The sequence below is a fragment of the Pyrgilauda ruficollis genome, unplaced genomic scaffold, assembly GCF_017590135.1.
Source record: "Pyrgilauda ruficollis isolate IOZ18807 unplaced genomic scaffold, ASM1759013v1 scaffold201, whole genome shotgun sequence".
NCBI lineage: Eukaryota > Metazoa > Chordata > Aves > Passeriformes > Passeridae > Pyrgilauda > Pyrgilauda ruficollis.
This window is the reverse complement of record NW_024519319.1, coordinates 207036-229005: the sequence shown is the minus strand read 5'-3', so window position 1 is coordinate 229005 and position 21970 is coordinate 207036. Positions and strand designations below refer to the sequence as shown.

The following is a 21970-nucleotide window of genomic DNA, read 5'->3' as shown; positions in this document are numbered from 1 at the left end:
TCCGGCGGGCGGCCCCGCTGTCAGCTGAGCGGGGCGGGGACGGGCGGGACACACCGCGCTGCTGGACCGCCCCCGCGGGGCATTTAAACCCTGCGCGGCCGCCCCCCTCCCGCACCTTGGCCGAGCGTTCCCGGCGTGTCGGGAGAGCCGCGGGCGCCTTTGTCACCCGTTGTGTCCGCGATCCTTGGCATACGCGGTTAAAGCCTAAAGCTCCCCCGCGTGTGAGCAGGAGAGGTTAGCTTTATTTAAATAAAGCTGGAGACGGTGCCACTTCCTATCGGGAATGTCTCTTCCCCCCCGCCCCAGGAGGGAGCTCCCGGAGCCCCGCTGCCGGAACGGGCCGAGCTCCGCCCGGCGCCCGGGCTGCGCTGAGCGCTTCCTGCGGGAATCCTGCCGCGGGAAACGGCTTCTTCTCCTCCCCACCCCATTGTGGAAGCAACGGCCACCACCCGCGGCGGATGGCTTTGTGCGGTCTCCATCCCCGCGCTGTGATGGATTGCATCCGTACCACGTTACGGGAGAGCTATTTCTTGGCTACTCGCACTCCGTTTCGAGGCAAAAATCTAAAATGTTGCTTCGTTCGTAGTTTACTTAAGATTTACTAGCCATTCTGCTGCGTCCAGAAATAAGTCAGCATTATTTTACCCCAGCTGCTAGAATCCTTCTCCTTAGGATCGTCCGATGCCAAAATACTGGCAGCTCTGTCCGCGAGCGGCACCTACTTTTAAAGGGGCAGAGATGATTCTTTTGAAGTCGTAACTTTTTCTTCTCCAAAGTGATAGGATCCCCCTATATGTCGATAATTCTGGATATCATAATGATATCATATCATTCAGTGTATTCCAGTATTCTGGATATCATATCATTCAGTATTTTCACTTTTATCCTTTTGTTTCATCTTTTTTACTCTTGGTCCATGCCACCTGTAATAATTACACTCTCATAATTTTCTTACTGTGGACTCCCATGACCCCTTTATTTTACATCTTAGCAGTGTGAATCACATATTTTCTTTTTATGGTTTACATTTGTTCTTGTTCAACAAGTGCCTTTGATAAGAAAATGCCTACAGGGAAACTGATAATCCATCTACCTTGTGTCATTTTATGGAGGCACATGGAGTGACTGTCTGACCTGGAAGCCACCTAGGTCAGCACCTCTCTCTCTTTATCCCATCAAATTAACAAATTTTATTCCTATTTGTTTCTTAGCTTCCTCTAGTGTTCTTATGAAAGCAGACAACAGCTAAACTATTTTTTTTCCTTTCCTAATAATCCCAATCTCCAATTAAAAAAAAATTAAATTAAAAAGAAGACAAATAGTCTCTCACAATCCCCAGTTCTTATAGCTGCAGCACTCAGTAACTGCCTGAACATTTCTGGAACTGCAGAGAAATTTCCCTGAGACCAGTAAATTTCTCGACTTTGCACCAGAGCTAGATTGTTTTATTTAGTTTGGTTTGTTTATTAACTTGTATGTCTTTGCTTATTCAGCTTTAGGTCAGATGGTAAGAGCTTGACAAGTCAGTCTCTGACTCTCATTCAAAACCAAGTGCTTATATTGTAGGTATGTTTGTTTTTTGAGGCCCAATGGCATGGATGTCTCCAGGAAGTCCAAGACAGAGGCTTCATCAGCCTCTCTAAAGGATGCATGAGTTAAGGCTGCTTCTAAAAATAACCCAAAAATTAACACAATGGTTCTGACCTTTTTACCTTAAGTAAAAACCAGCTGCTAGCTGGTTCTAGATTGCTTTGGTTTAGCTGTCTTCTGTACAGGGCATTTTTTTCTTGAATAAAGTTCAGTGCATAGACACCTCAATCTCAGTAAAATCAGTACTGCATATAGCATTAAACAAGAGGAAAAAGCACAACACATGGGATTGAAGGTGTAAAATTAATAAACTCATTCTTTCTGGGTTATCTGTGAGGTTGAGCTCCCACTTCTATACGTCCAGCTGCCACAGACATTTTTTTGTGGGGGAATTTTGTGGGGGCACTGACTTGTTCTCCTAAGGCAACTGATCTTCTGGGCACAAAAGTCATCCTAATGAGGCCACTCAGATCTTTTGCCAAGCAGTGCCAGCAGACCCAGCTTGCCTGGGCTCTGGTAAGCCATGTGATTTCCTCAGGCGTGGATTTTCTCACCTAAACCCCTCCACCTAAGTTGTTCTAATATTTCCCTCCAAGCTGATCTAGCTTTAGATACTGCATGCAGCCTTTGGGTGTCTCTTTGTCACTCTCATGGGTTTTTTCCCACCTCCATCCTGGCTCTCATCCCAAGGAATCTGGAACTTTTATTACATTTTAGCAGAACCTAGGCATTTTGGTTGTCCTTTCACCATCCAAAACCACCCTGTGCTGATCACCAGTGCCTCCTTAAAAAGGCTGCCCTTCTTTCAATACTACTGCTCTACTTGTAACATTGAGTGCTTAAATTTTACAGAAGTCACAGCAGGTCCACAAAGGTGCTGTGGAGCTTCTTGCAAGAGTGAAAGGAAAACAAGAGATGAGGCCTAAAAGCATCACAAAGTGCTGCACATACTAACTAATCAGGCAAATGCCATGAGAAAACATTTGTACAGCCTGGGAAGCAGCAGTGCCTGATAGGATTGCGCCCTGAGACATATCTAGGATGATCAGAGATAACTGGCTGGGATTATGAGTATTTTTTCCTTTCACCAACAAAAAGTGTTGAAGTTCCACAAGGGACTTGAATAGGATGGGTGTCCTCTAATCAAATTATATTGACAATAACCCCAGGCAGATGATGTTTGTCCCTGGCACAGCAGAGCACAAAGCAGTGTCAGAACTTCTTCTGTGTTGCTCCAAGGAACAGGGATAAGGTGGGACTGAGGATTTCAGACTAGGACAAGCACAAAAAACTTACTGGCGTAGACCAGATCTGCCTGTGACCTTTCACTTTGGACTGTTCTCCCGTGGCAGCAGCTTTGTTCCTTCACCAGCTGGATTGCCATCTGTATAACAAAGAAAGGGAAGGTTTTTGGCTTGGCAGATTTGTTCTTCTTCCTTAGGTACTTGTGTCTCTAGTTGCCATGAATATTTCTCTCAATTCAATTTGGTTCAGGTTTCCCTCTCTGTAACCTCTCAGTGAGTTTTTGCTCCTCAGAACCTGTTAATTTGAACTGGGTCAAATGCTAACAAGCATGTCAGCTCCCCCTGCCCTTAGGATCTGCCATAAAAGATCAGACCATCAAGCTCTTTGTCCTACTTCTGCAAGAAGCCAATGCCCAATGCTTCAGAGAGGTGGAAAAACCTGCTATTTAAAGGTTACATCCCTTCCCCTTGCTGTGACACTGTTGCTTCAGTTTCTATTTTCTTCATCGTTCTTCCATGAATTGGAAATCATGCTGCTGTGATGGATTGCTCACTCCTCCACACAGCTCCACAGTTCCCTCTCTAAGATCTTTCACAAGCTGCCAAGTCACATTGATTTTCCATTGAAAGCCTCTCCTGTTTTGCTCTTCTATCTACGGGGTCATGAGATCCTGTAGGATGGAAGGAAGGGAAACCACTCAGATGCAACACGAATGTTGGTAATGCTCAGGACATTTCAACCCCTGAATGACTTTCAGTGGAGCAGTGTTGTCAACTCCTTCACAAGGAGCTGGATGTGAGTAGTCATGGGATAAGGATGGGTTAAGGATGGACTGTAAGACTGAAATCCAAGTCATTCTGGCACAAAGTGCAGAAGAGTCTGTAGCAGAAGTTGGGAAAAAAAAAACCCAAAAAAAACAACAGCAGAAGATTTTATAAAGAGGTTCATAAAGAATGCAATTTTCATTCTCTGAGCTTATGCAAGAACACTGCTTAGAGCATTGGAGAAGTGTTGGCTGCCGTAGGGTCTAAACCCAAATAAACCATAAGGCATAAAGCAAAGAACACTTCCTTCAGCCCAATCCATCATTGCTTGGGAAGCAGATACTACAGGCACATATTCTAATGTCTTATCAAATTATAATACTATTAAAGCAAGTAGCTCACCTTCTATAACTGCCTCGTATCTATACAGACTAAACTTAAATAAAAGCACATGGTTTTCCTCTGCCACATTGTGTAATTATTATTCATCCAGCAGACTTACAGATAAAGTAAAACATGATTACTTTCAGGAATCTCTGCCATAGAACTCTGAAGCTCCAGTGATTTAAAATCTGAAGGTTTTAAATCTCTAATTTCCTATTGCAGCCCATTGCATTTTATTAATTTTATGTGCATTCATCATATGCATGCCCTTGCATTGCAAACATATATAGATGCATTTAGATGCATTCCACTGTTATCTGCTTTCTGAGAATCCTTGAGGGAGAGGTTTCATGAGGAAACTGAAATTATGCAACAGTTTATTTCACCTTCTTCCCCCTCCTTCCTGGGGCTGGCTCTGTGCTCCCACTGCTTCCTTCACAAACAAATCTGTAGCCTTGTCTGCCTCTCCTGAGTGCATCCAGTTCACCATCAGCAAACAGATCCCAAAACACAGGCAGGGATGGAACAGTGTTGTCCGTTTTCATTCACATCACCATCATGCTGCAAGCCAGGCTTCTCAGCATGCAGCTCAGCCCTCTGCTGAGGAGGCAGCTCTGCTTCAGGGCTGGCCTCTCTGGCCTTTCAAACCTCCCCCCATCCTGAATTGGCCTCCTCAAGGGTTTAGTTTTGGAGTTTTGGAGGGAGGAAGTGAGAGCAACACCCCCCCCCCCCCCCCCCCTCCCCCCAGTTAGATAGGGCACACAGAGGTCAGACTTCACACACCGCCTCAGAAACCACTCCTAGGCAAGTTGCCAAGCCTGGTTTCTGGAGGTTTGTGTCCTTCACCACCCAGCTTTTTCCTTTCCATGTGTTCAGTGGCATTGTATGGCAAAAATCTGTGGTGATTCCTGCCATTTTCCTCCACTTCTGCCTGTAATTCTACACTGAGCTTGTGAGATGCACCTTCTCCTGCCAAGCAGGTGGGGCTTGCTCCAGTCCCTCACTCCATGAAGTCAGGAGAACGATCATATGCAACCATTACCTTTAGTATGCCAAGATCCTTGGGTCAAAGATCTTGTTTTGCTCTGAGTAAGGTACACTTCCTGCTCTTTGGATGTAGAAGACACACAGACCATTCCCACTGCTACTGAGATAAAACCTAACAAGCAAAGTACTGCTTGGATAAATCAGTAGCATGTCATGCACTAATGGAGGTGTTGTGCTGGGACCATCAGGCTAAAGCAGGAACACAGAGATTTCCATCTATCTCTGACAGCATCACTCGCTGCATGACCTTGGCCAAATTGCTTGTAACCTGACTTGCAGAAGCCCTTGTGCAAATCAGGTCACTGTGTTTCAACTGCCCTCAGGAAAAGAAAGCAAACACTGCTCGAACATCTGCCAGGCACAAAGCTCTATTGTTGCCCAGGCTGGCCCGATGGCGTTGCACCAGGAGGCAGATGCACCTCTACAGAGTCCCTCCAGCCACGCTTCCCAACACCATCATCTGCTGACAGATGCCTTTCACACCAGGCCTGAGATGAGGCAGGCATTCAGTGAGGACAGCAAACCTCTATTCTTCATTTCAAACTAATTTCTGCTCTCTGCTGAAGGTGCTTGTTTCCCTGCCTCCAAACTCCAATTCCTGTGTTTTCACTGCTCCAGGACCCCAGTCCTTTACAAACTGTCTGTTAAAGGACCTGAGAAGGTAGAAGAGTCTTGCAACATAATATAGCTGCCCACAAAAAGCATGAGGAAAAGGATGTGTGCTTCTTTTTAAAGCACTAGATCTTCAAAGGCACATATTGTGGCAAGGAGAAAGGCATGAGGGGATCCTGGCAAGCTCCTTGGACCACATGCCCACAGCAATATTGTCTGCAGTGGCAGGGGTTCAGGCACAGCTGTGTCAGTGGTCTGTGCTCCCAGTTAGATGATCTCTGGCACTGGGAAATCTTCCAGAGAAAATACGTTCAAGCTGTCACATCTACCTGAGTAACATCGTTGTGCTCAAAGCCCAGTCACCAATATTGCCTGCCTTTGTCTCAGTTACCAAAAATCAGTTAAAAATCAATCCCATGTCTGCCAATACCAGTGGAAGCACGAACCAACCCCACGGTTTCAAGTGCTCTGGACAAAATTGTCCATGAACAGCAGGTAATCCCTTTGTCAAAATGCCTTTGGCATTATTACAAATGTAATTAGAGTCTGATTCCAACTTCCCTTTGAAGCCTCATTCAGTAAGAAGTGCCAGACACTCTGCATCTACATTACAATGCATCCTAGCACACTCGAAAGCCCAAGGGCACGCTAAAGAAATCCAAAGCCATCGAGTCCATAGCCAATATACAACATGCAATCAAGGACGGATGAAAAGTATTTCCTGCAATGAATATGCATTGTGAATTGTTATGTCATTTAGCAAGGACTACCTTTGCTCTGTCCTCTGTGTTCACGTCATTGCAGTGTTTTTGGTCTGAATGTAGAAGCAGTTCATACTAATCAAGGTTCTGTTTCAATTTCCCTACTAGTGCTTTTAGCAAAAATCTAAACATTTACATCCACAGGTTCAGCCATATCTCTCTGCCACTTATTCCTCATGCCAAAGAACAGCACATATCCTTGCAGTATTTGCTGCTTAGGAGAATTACTACTGACAGCAGCCACACTGCAGCTTTTCTGTGCTGACTGTGCTGCTGGAAATCAGCTCCGAGCTCACACAGAGGAGCTCGACCAGAAGGACAGAGATCAAAGCAGTTTGCTTCTCCTTGAAGATCATATTTCTTAGTGACTTTCTTGCAAAGCAATAGGCACAACTTCTTTAAGCCCAGATCCATGCTGAGCAATTCCAGCAGTTCCCATCAAGCACATCCTTTGGGGGTGGGAGCATTTGACTCTGCCTAATGTGGCAATGAGCTAGTTCAGTACCTCCCTCCAGGCTAAAATTCAGCTGTTACTGGGAAAACCCAGTAAAAAGTATTTTCCGAGCTGAATCAGAGCCATTGGCTTCCTGGTGCTCGACACTATCTGGCAGGGATGAAGGCAAGAGATCACCTTTGCTGCCAGGCACTGTCAGAGTATCTGGCAACTCCAACTCTGATGTCAGCCCATGGGTGACATTGAAGGGAGCCAGACTAGAAACAAAAACTTGGGATAGCCAAGGGGAGGGGGATGGCTTGCTGGGGGGTCCATGAATGGACTGGGCAGGACTAGAGACCAGCCCTGCAAGACATTGCTTGGGCAAGGACTGAAAGCCCCAGGGGTTCGGAAACAGGGTCCTGGGCTGTGGCAGGGTGTGGAAAGAACCAGGGCCAATAGGACCCATCAGTGCCTTCAAGGCTCTGGCACTCAGCACATGCAGCTGAGATGTGCTCCTTTCAGTGGTGGAAGTGCTTACGTTCTTGCTGGAAGATAACAGAACTGGTAGGCTTCATTATTCTTGGGCCATTTACACATATTGAGGATTAGTTCACCTGCAGGTGCTCCTGCTCTGGCTCCCCCAGCACCAGTTTATGGTGCCACAGCTGAAGAGGGTCACAGTGAAACTGCTATCACAGTGACAGAGCTGTAGGGTCATGGTGACACTGCTGCTTCCACTCAATGCAGCTGCTTGCATTGGAGCTTGACACCTCAGCTGACAAAACCCAAGACGTGAGACTGCACAGCACAAGGCTGGAGGTTCTCTGGTTCCCTTGCTCTTTGGAGCCCTGGGAGCTGTGACAAGGAGGTGTCCAAGCAGCTCCCCTGCAACCTGCCCAGCCTTGCAGGTCCAAGCCGGAAGCAAGCTGCTGCCAACAAGCCATTTTAGGTGCCACTGCACCATGTCTTCTGCTGCAGGGAACGAAATTGCAGTGTACTGCCAACACACTGAACTTGCAGAAACTTGAGTTAGACAAAGACATTATGTATGGCCTAATGTCAGCTTGAATTGTTTTGCAAACCAAGCCCATAGAATAGTTTAGGTTGGAAAAGACCTTTGAAATCCTCTAGCCCAGCTACTTGTCTATTCACAAGTGTGTTTGAAATCTATCGATACAAAAGTGACAGAGCTGCCTGTATCCTGAAGGAGAGGTATGCCAAACACCCCATTTTAGAGGATATGCTGCATAAGCATGGGTGAGAAAGCCAGTGGAGCTAACGCTTTGTAGGATATCAATGAAAATTGAGAGGAATTTTAAAGACTAAGTTTTTTTCAGCTCCTTATGACTTTTAGGTGCCTCCATGTGCATTAACAGCAACTATTCTGTCCTTGGTCACATCCAACTTCAGTTTCACCCTGTTCATCACATAAGGGAGTTGGCTGGTGTTGCAGGGGAGTTTTGTGTCCATTCCTTTCCTTGCAGTGGTATCACTTGATTTCTGTGTCCTCTGGATACTACTGCAAAATAATGACACAATAGCAAATGTCAGCCAAAAGAGGAAGCATATTGTGTCAGGTCCTTGGCAAAGAGCTTCATTTAGATGCTGTAGAGAGTAAGCACCACCTGTCTGTCTTGTCTGTCTCAGACATCCACTCTTTCCTCTGTCCCTGGGTCCAAATTTCTGGCAGACTAACATGTGGAAGGCGAAAGGAAAAGTTCTACTGGTGCCAGGATCTGAACACCAGTGGAAAACTAGAAAAGTTGAATGGTGAAAGCAAACCAGGTGCTGTGAACTGATGCAGCTCCTTGAAATTTGATTTGCTTACCTTGCCCCTTGACACCAACTGCTGTTAGCATGATCCTTAAAATCAGATGACCAAAGGTACTATGATTTCAGGATTTGTTTCTGGAGCAAGATGGTGCAATTACTCTACCTGGACAAAAGAGAAGAAATTAGTCAGAAGAAGAATTTGTCAAAGACCAATCAGAGGTTTAAACACAGGAGTGAACCCAGCCTGCCTGGCAACACAGAGAGCCAACACTGGGAAGCATCACTTGCATTAGGGCCCCAGCTGGTGGTCATGATCTCATGCTCCAGACTAAGTGTTGGCTCAGCTCTGGTCTTTGACATTGTTTTTGCCTGTCTGGGAAAAGCTAAGGACTAATATATACACTGAAATAATGAGATTTGCATATCACCCTTCACATGGAGAGAATGTGGGACAAAGCCACAGGGAAGACAGATGGGATGGGTTTTACTGTCCCAGGAAGTCAGAACGGATGAGGTCATGAAGAATGATTTTGTATCATTCAGGAAAACTTAGCTATTTGTTGTCTGGAGACCAGACAGAGACACTTCTTGGTGCCTAAGCAGCCTTTTCCCTGGCTGCCCATATTCACTCAGCTTCCATCATCTTTCAGGGTTTTGCAGGAGCCACACACACAAAAAAAAATGCCTAAAACAATTACATAACCCCCAAACAAAGGCTCTGATGCCAGGCACAACCATTACTCAGCTGATTATCACAAAATATTGCTGTGACCTGAAACTCAGGAGCCCAAGGGTTGGGTCATTACTGCATGAGATATATGAGAACAAAAGTCCCACTAGCTCTAGGAGACTTCAAGAAACAGGGTTTGAAAATATGAGCCCTCTAGTTTTAAGAGAAAAACAAGTATCCAAAAATGGACCAAAGAGAAGCACAAGCCACCTGACTCTGTGCATCTCTCTGATCTCCATTCATGCTAAAAATGTACTCTTGTGTCTGACTGCACATGAATAAATCCAATCAGCAAAGGCCAAGAATACTTCAACCACAGACATGAACAAAAGACAAAATCAAGAATGAGCTCAGAGATAATAGTTTTCAACTTCTCACTCTTAGCAACAAGGCTCTTGCAGAGTAGAGATTTTCTGTGCTAGCAACCCTGAATCTACAGCAGCACAAAGGTCAGATTATTACAGTTTCTCCTCACTTCATCTCACCTCCACTCTGAAAAATAGCTGCACCTTACAAATTCCCCTTCTTGCCTCCACTTCTAGAAGGACTTGATGCCTTCATCTCTGCTAGCTGCTGCTCCTTCCTGCTGCTAACCTAATGCAGCTGGTAAAGCAGTGGGGAAAGGTAACCCTATGAAACGCACATGTAGTGGTTTCAAGACAAATCACAGGTGATATGTGATTGTTGTTATGTTAAGATGCCTATTCTTCAACTGCAAAAGATGCACTGTTATTCTAAAATTGGATTGTAGCTGAAGGCATGACAGAATAACTGAATTGCCTCTCCCTTACCTAGTAGAGCTCTCACCTTCAATTTTAGCTTAGCTACTTGCACCAGCTACATTCTGATAATGACTTGCTTCCACAGCCTCTGGGCAACCACAAATTGAGACTGATGTGCAAACCCTGACTGTCCATATTGAGTTGCTGGAATGCTTTTTATGCTGTGGTGCAGGATTCATTTGGTGTGTTCTGTTACCCCCTAAAGTTATAATGGTTCGGTCCTGGGATCCCCCTCTCCCCCTCCCCCGGAACCTCTCCCTCTGAGTGTCACTTCGTTCTCTCCTCCCCTGTTTGTGACTCATATGTAGAGCAAAAACCACAGGATATTGCCTTATAGATAAGTGAATACACAGATCCTCTTCATTTTCTTTAGTTAGATTTGTTGTTGTTGTTGTTTGTTTGTTTGTTCCCCTGGAGTGAATAAAAGGCTCTGGATTTTACCCCCGAGGAGGGTCCCTCCTTTCTTTCTTCTACTTCGCCTGCCTGTTGCTCGCTGCTGCCCCTTGCTGAGGCGCTCCCGGGACGCCCCGGCGCATCTAGGAAGTGCCCCCCCCCCCGGCTGTCGGCTGCGGTGCCTTCGGCTCAGCTGGTGCAACCTCCTCCCCTTCCCGGGGGAGTAGAGGGACTCGGACAGCAGCGCGGCACTTCTAACAAATCAACAATCATCCATTTTCCCCCTGGTGAATTTCCACTGAGGTCTTTTCACCACAGCAAACTGGAGCAGCTGGCCTTGTCACCTGTACCAGCTGGAAGAGTGACCTGGGGAGGTTACTTGGCTGCTGAACCACTGGTCTGCCTTCCTTTGAGTTTAACCTTTGTATCTGTGAAGACTCATGAGTTGTGGTCTTGCTAACATGAAGGTAGCTCCTCTCTGCCTTGCCTTCCTCTCTGTCCTTGGGCAGCTCCATTTCTTTGTTATTAATTGGCTCAAACAAGATTTCACCAGACACTTGGGCAGTTGTAGCATCAGCCAGTAATCCCCTAATTCCCTTGGACACCTGGGAGTCCCTTGTGTGCTACTCTACAACTGCATTTTGCAAGTGTTGCACTCCTCCATGATACACCAAATCGATGCTATGTGGTGATCAAAGACGTCCTTGTCCTCAGAGCAAATTCCAGCACACTTCTGGTACTTTGCACAGGATACCAGAAATTGTAGCTGAAATTCTTAAGATTTCACCATTTAAAGCAAAAAGCCCTTGGAAATTAAACTCATTTTCTCATGGGTGGATGACAGGCTTTGATATTTTGCTGAAATAATCAGCACAAAGCTTGTCCTGAAAGGTTAACAGGTTCACCTAGACTCTCACAAGAGGCACAGCAGCTATCACTGATATTGGGGCTTTCTAATGTCACACTAGGAATTTGTACAATCACAACTAATTACTTGTAGTTAAATGACAAAAATTTCTGGTTCTAACAACCCTGCCAGTGTTACTGGGAAGCAAAGACTTTACCCCTACTTTTTCACTTAAGAAATCTCTCAGCTGGGAGTTACCAGACAACTTACTTGAGAGGCTGGAACCAGATGATCTTTAAGGTCCCTACCAACACAAGCCACTCTGTGGTTTTATGATTCTATCTTTTTTTACTGGCTTTTCAAGTGTGATGTTGGTCTTTATTAGACAGTAGTGACTTCACTGAGGTTCACATAGCTACCAAGTAAAATCATAAATCAGAAGTTCAGAAAAACCAGGTCTGAGAAGATACTTGTTAAAATGTCAACCAAAGGGGCTGGTAATCTAAGTGCAAAAGCTTCCCTGAGAACCATGTCAGGCATAAAATAAAATGTGCAAGGTAGAGTTGTACCATCACCTGTCAGCATCCTGGCACCATATCTTACATGGCATCCTGAGCTGATGTTGATAACATTATTGAGTTCTTTATTCCTAGCATGATGGTGAATATCTAGAGGGCACAAACCCCCATGTTTTATTCACAATTTTTATTTCACAAAATATTGCATGTTTTCTTCACAATTTTGGGTGCTTTTAGTGTTTTCAATATTTACCTTCTTGGAGAGGACCAGCAAGATCTGCCAAAAGACCTTTGAAGCCTCACAGTTCCCCTAGGAGCCCCAATAAATAATGTCCACATTAAATAAATAATTTATTTGGTCCACACCAAATTAACCACAAAGGTCCAGGTTTATACAATTTGAGGGATCATTTCTAAAAAGACTGAGTGTGGGTCCTGCTTCAGAAGAATAAAAGGCATGCAAGTATCCCTGTCTGTGGATGTGGATTCCAGGCTCCTTCGTGTGGCAGGAGGACACCAGCTTCTCTCTGGATCCTGGTCACTCCACAGCCCAGCACGCAGGGGTCGCCTTCCCCCGGCAGGCTGCAGATCACCCGCATTTAAAGGGGAGATCCTGGTTTACAAGCAGCTTTCCGACCCTGGAGAGTACATTTTCATTGTAACAAGCTCGCAGATCACTAGATGGCCTCGTAACCTCAGAGATTTGGGCAGACCCTGGTTTGGGCTCAGGAATCGCCTGGTTTAAGCCCCTGGCGCCCCAAGTGCTGCAGAATCATGACCCCGGGCAACGCACAAGAGCCTTTCAAAAACGCAGAGCGAGAAATTTGATACACTTTGTCCCACCGGGAAGGTAGAGAACCTTTAGAAGCTGCTTGTATTCCCTAAATCCCAGCAAATGGGATTGGAGATGGAGCAGAGACTAAGTGGGAGCTGTTGAGAGTCGCAGGGGTCTCAGAGGGAGGTGAGCCCGTTTGGGGAGATCTCTGTGAACCTCAGAAACTGGGGAATTGGAGGGGATGCAGGTGGGTTTGGTTCCTTGTCCTGCACCAGTGAGTCCCAGTCACCGCCACGTGAAAATGTGGCCACTTCGAGGCCTCGGAGGAAATACCAGCGTTTGTAGGTGTAGGTGTGTCCTACCTGCCACCGAGCTGTGCCTTCCTGAGGGACAGCAACAACACGGGAAGCCCCCTCTCTCCTGTCCACACCGGGGAGGGTCTGGGGAGAGAAGCGAAGGGATCTTTCGAGCAGCAAAAACAGGAACGGGACGGATGGAGCAGGCGGGACGGGCACGGCAGAGGAGCGGGCAGAGGTCCCGCTCGCCCGAGGGGCAGAGCCGGCCCTGGGCGCTGCCTGCGGTAGATGCTGCTGCTGTCCCCGAGAGGCTGGAGAGCTTTCCCTGGGCCACACTGGATTGACAGCGCCCTTGATCTGATGCGTGAAGGGGAAAAAAACCCCTCATTTTCCCTGCCGTTCGGCTGGGGCGTGTGTTATCGCTCCTTTTCCCGCGCGGATTTTTATCAACGTTTTTAAACACAGGGCTACTTCGCATTGACGCACGTCTTTCAGAAAAGCCTTTCGAACGCATTAGGAGCGGAGCAAGCCCACGGCACCGAGCAGGGCTCCGGACTCGGAGCGGGGCAGGCGCTGCAGGACGGGAAAGCGAAGCGGCCCGAGCAGCAGCGGAGGCCGCGGCGGCGGGGCCGGTGCTGCGGGCGCTCCGGCGCTGTCGCTTTAAGGGCGGGCGGGCGGCGGGAGCGCGGCCCGGCCCCGGCGCAGCGGCGGCGGCAGCAGCAGGTACGTGCGGGCCGGGCGCTCCGGCCGGGCCGGGCAGCGGGCCCTGCTGTCCCCTTCCCCGGCCGGGAGCTGCCCGTGCTCCCGAGGCCTGCGGCCGCTTTGCCGGGCGAACGGCGAGGGCGGCGCGGAGCGCTCGGCCCGCGGCGCGGGCGGCGATTGCCTCCCTCGCAGGAGCGGGCGTGGGTAGGGCTGGCATCCCCCGAGGGGAAGGTGGGCCGGGGTGGTTGGGCTTTGGACGGCTCTTGCTGCCAAAAAAAAAAAAAAAAAAACCCCAAAACCCAAACCCATGGGCGGGGTGGAGGTGAGGTTTTTCTTATGTGTTTTGCTAGGTTATGTCTTCCAGTCCAAGTTCTACTTGCCCACTGATTTATAGTAAGATGGGCAGACCAGTAGTGTCAAATGCAGAGATATCCACCCTGATTTATTCCGTGTAAGATGGACGGGCCAGGAGTGTCAAACACAGTGATATCCATTCTTTTATCCATCCTGATTTTATTCCCTGTAAAATGGATGGGCTGGGAGTATCAACCAGGGATGTCCATCCTGATGCCTTCCCTCAGTAAGCATTTAAGCTCAGTTTGGCATCTTGAGTGCTGAGCTCTTGGCAGGTTTCTGTACCGACGATTAATTTCAGGAGACTAACCATTGTGACAGGCCATGCAAAATAAACACTACAGGATCTCAGCCCTGCTAATTTGCAGCAATTTGTGGAGAAAAGCCAGCATACAGCATTTGCTGACAAGATTTATCTCTCCAATTGATTGCAGTTAACATCATGCTTCCCTTAGGCAGATGAGGATTATAGAGCTCTGCCTTGAAGAAAGAAGGCATTTGCTAATTACATTCATTAATTACATGGACTCTGCTGAATGGCACTCTCCAGTGTAGAAAAATGTGAAATATTTGATCATGTGTATTTATTTGTAATAGAAACATAAAGCCTTTAGCCAATGATTGAAACAATGATTTAGTGGGAGTATCAGCCTAAAAAGAAAAGTGTAAAGTTCACAGCTTAAGTGATGAAACTAAAGCCAGTACTTAAAGCAGAGGCCAGCACACAACAGAAATACAGTTAAACACATATGAATGTTATTCTAAAGATACAGACAAATAAAGAAAACTGATCTAATTAACTGACATATTCTTCCTGTTGTCCCTTTGTCTAGTTTTAAGGACAACCTGCACAGCTTGAAGTTGTCCGTGATTCTTTTGTTGTGAAAAATTGTCGGGGCTGGGATGAAAGTTGTTTTTCTTCATGCATTATTCTGCTGGTTTGTGAAAACCACTGCAGAAGACAGAAAACAATTACAAAACAACAAGTCCAGTTTCTTGTTTGTTTGTACTTGCAGTCTTGCTGTTGTGGAAGCACAGGCCCGAAATGCTTCTCTGGTCATCAGTTTCAGGAGAGGTTCAAAAGCAAGGAAGTCTGAGTTATTGAAAAGAAATTAGAGAGCAAGGTGAGGAAGGAAAAAGGATATGGAAATACTAATGGATGGGTGAAGGAGATCTAAGCAGGGAGGCTGGAAAACATTTCCTCTTCCTTCAGGCCACTACTTGCTGAGTGTACTCACAGGATAAGCACAGGAAAGGCCCAGGGTCTGCAAGAGAAGGCGAGTGAGGAAAGTTTCTTAATAAAGTGCTGAGAGGCTCTTCCTTTGCCTCTCAGTGCAGTACTGTGGCTCTCCACTCTCCATGCTCTTGATTCTTAAATGAATTTAAACTCTGACATACCAATCTTTGATTCTTCTTCACCGCCTGTGTGAAGTGTACTACACACCTTGAGTGGCGTGACAAGGCCATCCAGTAACTAATGTATCACCCTCTAGAAACTTAATTTAAATGTGTTAGATTCAGTTTCTCTCTTCAGACATCTTGGAGCATGTTTATATAGTGTCTCAGAGTGGGCTACAGGGATGGAGATCTGCTTTCTTCTACAACTGACAGCATCCACATAGTCTTATGGAGACTATTGCACCATAAGACTAACCAATCCTTTAAAATACAGGCTGAAATGCAATGAATTAGGGCTACTCTGGTTAAGATGAGTTTTGGGTTTTTTTTTCTGTTTTTGTCAATTTTGGAGCTGGCAGATTGATAAATCTTAGGGAGAGAGAGGAATTCCTTTAATTGCTTGCCTTTAAAAAAATGCTTTTGTATAAAGATGCATCACCATTATAAAACTGGTAATTAATGGTGTCTCTTGAAACAACCTACTGTTAACCACTGCTATGTCCACTGCAATGCCAGAGTCTTTCTGAAAAATCTGAAGATGCAGTGGAAGAACCCTAAATGGGAGTAGATTGCTGTGTGTATATCTTCAGGACAGAGGGAGAGAGATGTTAAAAGGTTGCACATTCAATTTTTAGCTCTATCAGCTGTGCCACTAACTGGTGGTTTCTCACTGGATGAGTTCAGAGTCTTCTTCTGAATGGGTCTCTTAATAGCTTATTGAATACCACTTATTTCAGACTTAAGACTGGGCAGGGGTAAGGCACAAGAGCACAGGGACCTACTCTTCCTAAAGTCCCTGGTGGTGCAAAGCCTTGAAGTCATTGAAGAAACATCACTTACATAGCATTTTTCTCCTTTCAGGAATTGTCATCTATCACTATGAAAAACAACATCCTGTGAGTTAGTTTCAAGCTTTGTGCCTCATCAGTTTCTTCGGATAAGCTGTGCTCCAAGCTCTCCTGAGGAAAGCTGGTGTCCTTGGGGAAGCATGGCCTTGTGTGGTTGGAAGTGGCTCCTCCTCTTGGGCAGGCAGAACACCCTTGCCAGGGTGTGGAGAAGCAGGAGGGGCTCTCTGTGCTGGCAGCGCTGCTGCCACTGGAGCGCAGGCAAGTCTCTGGACCCCGAGGTGAGAGCGTTTTTGGAGGAGAACACCGAGGTCACCAACAGCGGGCACCTCACGCCAGAGATCCGGCTGCGCCTCCTCACCCCCCGCTGCAGGTTCTGGAGAGAAAAACCTGACCTGTGGCCTTATGGGGACCCGTTCTGGGCAATTTACTGGCCAGGAGGCCAAGCCCTCTCCAGGTATGCAGCAAAATTCACCACAGCTGAAAAGTCCAGTGTGCCAGGATGTCAGACCTGGCTCTGTTTGTAGCAATTCCTAGTGATGTGTGTTTGCCTATTATGGGTGCATTATCCATCCTCCTCTCTGCTTATACTGGAGTGTCCCAGTCTCTGCTGGCTGGCAGCAAGTTCCAGCACCTGTTGTGTAAAATAACTTGTGTCTTTTAAATAGAAATTTGTTATAATCAGTGGCCATGCATGTGCTGACAACAGGGCTGAATTTGGATCTATGGAAGTGCTGTGCAGATGCCATCAAAACCTAGTGAGGTGTTTAATTCTATGACTCCAAACAAGAGGATTGCTATTTCGACATAATGTATATGGGTTTTTTTGTTGGAGACAGACAGGAGTGTGGATGTGCCTCTGGTCTGTTGAGAAAAGTAGTTTAATGCTGATGCACTTGGAGTGTTGGTTAGCCTGAATAACTCTCCTCATCTAGGATTCAGCAGCCTTATTGTCTGTGACTTTTTGTGGCTTTTAGTCACATCAGAAGGCACATTCTGATTTTGGCTGCTGACTGTCAAAAAGTCTTTAAATGTTCCTGATTCAGAAGAACTAGAGTTCTTTTATTTTGTGAAATCAAATCTCTCATTTAAACAGCAGAAAAAAAAATCTTAATTTTTACAGCAGAGAACAAGCTGTCAGAGATTTCCCACATAGATGAAAGGGAAGAATCTGAATTGGGGCGTTACTGTTTTTCTGCAAGAAAGCATAAATAAGAAGGCAGTTTTGACCAGGTAAAAGATGAGTCTTACTGTTAAATTATGAGTTGATTATGTCATGTAGATGAACTAGAGTGCTCCTAAACATGGGGTATATAAAATAGATTAGTTAATCTCTTAATTTTCTTATCGTATTATTTATATGCTCAGATATTTGGGTAGCAATAATAATTATCTGGCATTTCACTACTTTATTATCTTACTGTTTATGCACTGGTTTGATGTATTAAATAATGTCAGAAATCAGTTGCATAATTTGGAAGAGTAAAAAGGGAGCACAAAAACATATGGTTACCTCCATAACTGTCCTCCTGTCACAGCTGGCGTTTCCACAGCATCAGGAATCTCCTATTTCGAGCTACTCTTGGTGTAATCCAAGATTCCTCATTGACCCAGGAGGGCAGAGACACTGTGTGCACTGTGCCAGGGGATACAGCAGCATCCAGCTGTCCTGAGCTGTCACCACAACCAGCAGCAGCAACTCAGTAACCACTCAGCTGGAAAAAAGGCACTTGCAGCATCACCCCCTACACAAATTGCTAATGGAAAGTCATGGCAAATCCCAGCGGGGCTCCTAGAAAGGAGAAACACAGCACTTCTGTGGAGATCCCACGCCTGTCCTTGGTCCTGGTGGTAAACTAGGGGCTGTACATAGGGGAGTGATGGCCTTAGGGGAATGCTGTTAAACATCTGAGATGCTGAGCCTCAACACAAATATCCTGCACTTGACAAGCTTACTAGGCCTCTTGGTGCCATTCCTGCTGGTGCTTCCAGGCCCGGACATTTCCATCCATCCATTCCCAATGTACACCAGTCTTAACATTTCTGTGACAGTCATCTGCACTGGAGTCCCCCTGCAAAAGCTGTGCTTACCTCTAGCCCTCTGTGAAGAGTCAGCCATCACTCTCCCTGTCACAAAAGATAACACAGCTGTAGAATCCTTTCTTATTTCTACTTCAAAAGAAGTTATGGAAAATGGTAGTAAAATTATGGCAGTTTGCAGTAATTCATTTCACCCAGGGCTCTTCTCCCTGACACCTGGGGCTTTCCCCTTTGCAGCAAATTGAATTTCAAGGCAGTTGTTCAAGTTTTGAACCCTCTGCAATAGTTATAATATGATTCATAGTATTTAACAATAACTGCTACTTGCCTTCTGTCAGTTCTCCACTTCCAGCCTAAAGGTTTTTCAGGATTTCTCTTGGCAGGTGTCAGCAATTAGATGAAGATACCCTTTCTGCTCACCACAGCTCTATTCTTTTTCTCACTGCTACTCAGGAACAACACTAAGCAGTCTCAAAGTATTTGCATCTCTATCTGCATGGCTCAGGAAAAGAAAGAGGAGAGAGAAATTCCTCTTCTTCCAAGCAGTTGCATAAGCAGTGTTTCAGATTGGTGGGTGGGCACTATATTCACTGTGAACACATCATGTTTTTCAGTCAGATTGCTTTTAATTTCTACAAATCCTTACTTCACTATTTCTCATGCATTCTGACGAATTCTCATTACCTAGATGTGTCTACTTACCAGTTTGTGTCCACTTAACAGATAAGCTCACCTGTCAGAGAAGGAGCTGATTGACATAAAATGTTGCTTACTTGGCTGAATTTCTTTTTGTTTGTGGGTGGGGGAGGACACTAAGGGAGAAAAATTATGGTTCTTGATTTTTATATCATCTGAGACAAATAAGGAGTTTTGTGGCAGCTGCACATGTGGAACAGTGTTAAGGCACCACGCTTCATTATATGTTTGGCAAGAAACTCTTATGCAGTGTACTGTAAACCTGAGAAATTTGCATGATCTTGTTCACTACTTTAACAGCTTTTCTTTTTCAGGTATATTTTAGATAATCCACGTGTGGTTAAAGGGCGATCGGTTCTGGATCTTGGAAGTGGATGTGGAGCAACAGCAATAGCTGCTGTGATGAGCGGTGCATCCCAAGTCCTTGCCAATGACATTGACCCTAGTAAGGCTTTTTTCCATCTGTTTGTGAAGATACTTACTAATTTTTAAAGCACCTTTAACATGGACTTTTCTTTGCTCCATTTGGGAGAAATTCAAGTTCCAAACAGAATCCTAAGAATGCTAAAAAGAGGAATAGGTTTTGCCAGTACTGGAAGCTGGGTTGTACCAGCCTCTCTTGGCCCAGGTATAACTCCATAGCTCCTTAAAACAAACAGCAAACTTTCTGTCAAGTGTTGCACATACACCACCACAGCTGGTTTGGATGAGAACTCCAAGGACAAGCAGCAAGTTGGCTTCTCCGTAGGACCACAGCATTTTCCTGTACTTTCAGGTACATCAGGGCCTAGATTTTGCCTTTTTCCTCTAGGCTTTGTCTTTCCATAATTGACTTATGAATACAGTTTATTAATAAATTAATTACTCATTAGTTAGGAAGGAAGTATATCCATAGATTAAGGCAGTTATTATATTCTACTTCAATTCCATTATTGGTTTCCAATGGTATCCATTCTAGGAAAACGTCTTCCCTATGTCATGATGTAACGAGAACAAAATTTCATCACTTCATGCTAGATTTTGACTCATAATAAAAACTGTGGAAGCCCCCTAGATGGGATGAACAACATTTAAGAGATGAAATTGAAAGATTTCATCACAGAAATATGCAAGAGGGTTGAATGGCAGAATCCTAAAATGTAACTTTAATTTTCCTTTGACTTTTCTTCAGTTGCAGGAATGGCAATGATCTTGAACTGTGAACTGAACCACCTGAATCCCTTCCCCATCACCATTAAGAACATCATTAATTCAGAGGCTGGCAACTGGGATCTCATAGTTCTAGGAGATATGTTTTATGATGAACAACTTGCTGATGGTCTGCATCACTGGCTGCAGAAGTGCATCAGGATTCACCAGACTGAAGTGCTGATTGGTGACCCTGGCAGGCATCAGTTTTTAAGCCACAGCATTCGCAGTCAGCTGCACAAAGTTATAGAATATTCACTGCCTGAGTCTACGAGACAAGAAAACTACGGGCTAACATCAAGCATTGTCTGGAGTTATCAGCCCTCAAACAGCTTAGATGATTCTTGAAGCTGTCTTTCTATGGGATTTTGTCTCTCTTGATTGGCTTTCTGCAGGTATATAACATGAAAATGGGAATTAAACAGGGAACATTATCTGTTAAAGTAAAACAGCTTACTGTACCTTCACTGGACTGATTTCAATCATACTCAACTGAGGCTTTTGCTCAATTTGATGTAAAAGCTACATGCAAACTGTATTCAAAGGGGCCTGCACTGAAGTGCACATCTACAGACAACTTACGTGTAGGAGTTTGCATGCTTGATGTTTCCCATGTGTATTTGTGTCTTGCTGACATTACTGTGAAATATTTTGGATGTCCAGCATACTGCTGTGGGGAGAGGGTTCTGACTGAAGGACTACTGCACTGTTTCCACAGGCTTCTGCAGCTTATTTATAGAAAATTTGTAAATACAGAAAATTATTGCTGTCCTCCATAAAATTCTCCACTAGATTTTTAGCTCATAATATGCTCAACTTGAAGTGCCTTGCTCTTTTTCTGGCTATCTCTTCTGAATGTTAAAGTAATTAATTTAAATCTCCCCCTTTCCCTCTGTAATAAAAATTTCCTCTTCCTTGAAACTGACAGAGTGATTATGTAGGAGTTGTGCCCAAATCTAAACTCTGCTTCTTGACTGCCAGCCAGTGTAAAAGCTTTAATAAATGGAAAATTAATAAACAGTACCAGCTACGGGGTAACTTCATTCCCTTGAGAGTAGGGTCAAATGATCTACAAATTATCTACATTACCCTTTGCAAGGGTAAACCAGGCAACCTGTCACCTTGGGAAGCTGCTGAGGGATGAAGAAGTCTTTACTTCTGTGACAAACAGAGGGTAACGAAATAAAAACAGGTAATACAAGTCTGATATAATTATTTTGCTCTTCTCCTGACGAGATGCTGGACAAACTCCAGGATCATTCTCAGTTTTATCTGCCAACTAAGAACCAGCTTCATCTACCAAACATGATAAAAAAAAAAAATCTGATCCTCAGGTAAGATGCTGGAACTGTGGCCATTTGAAGAAGAAACCAATCTTTCCAGAGCAGTCTTACAGGAAGTGTCAACTTGAGCAGTCAATTATTGTACAAGTAGTGATGGGGAGCTAGTAACTGCACCATAGACCACTGTGCAGTGATGCCACGTGCTGTAGTGAAAGCTTACAAATGTGAAATAGTGTGTGGTACTCACTCAGAAAACAATGGTATTCATGAAGTAGGAGGTTTAGGAGCACAGTCAGACGTACATAGTTCTATAATCCAACAAGTTGCCAGAACTATCCAAACAAGCTAACTTCTAAACTTTAATCTTCGTAACAATATGCCAATATTCTGCAAGGCTCACAACAATAACAATGTCCAAACAATAGAGAATATGAAGTGGCAAGCACATCCATGAGGTTCTTCTCCCACTTCACCCAGTGCCTGTAAACATCTGTTGAAAATTACTGTGAAC

General features: G+C 45.1%; 1 protein-coding gene across 3 annotated transcripts; it reads left to right on the top strand.

Annotated features, from left to right (window-relative positions):
• The first annotated feature begins 13600 nt into the window (after positions 1–13600).
• Positions 13601–21247, top strand: ETFBKMT (electron transfer flavoprotein subunit beta lysine methyltransferase). 3 transcript variants are annotated; one of them, XM_041467193.1, is made up of 4 exons: positions 13601–13676; positions 16269–16709; positions 19303–19433; positions 20160–21247. In XM_041467193.1, the coding sequence occupies exons 2-4, from the start codon at positions 16396–16398 to the stop codon at positions 20522–20524; spliced, it is 810 nt and encodes a 269-aa protein (XP_041323127.1). In that variant the 5' UTR covers positions 13601–13676; positions 16269–16395; the 3' UTR covers positions 20525–21247. The 3 variants fall into 3 exon arrangements, with proteins under 3 accessions (XP_041323127.1, XP_041323129.1, XP_041323130.1); XM_041467195.1 differs by lacking the exon at positions 13601–13676 and adding an exon at positions 13729–13859; XM_041467196.1 differs by lacking the exon at positions 13601–13676 and adding an exon at positions 15112–15133.
• The last annotated feature ends 723 nt before the right edge of the window (positions 21248–21970 follow it).

Bases quoted from the DNA above. Each gene is read 5' to 3' on its own strand.
- ETFBKMT (XM_041467193.1), top strand. From the start codon at position 16,396: ATGGCCTTGTGTGGTTGGAAGTGGCTCCTCCTCTTGGGCAGGCAGAAC. The intron at 16,710-19,302 runs GTATGCAGCAAA...TTTCTTTTTCAG, and splicing joins GGAGGCCAAGCCCTCTCCAG to GTATATTTTAGATAATCCAC. The intron at 19,434-20,159 runs GTAAGGCTTTTT...ACTTTTCTTCAG, and splicing joins TGCCAATGACATTGACCCTA to TTGCAGGAATGGCAATGATC.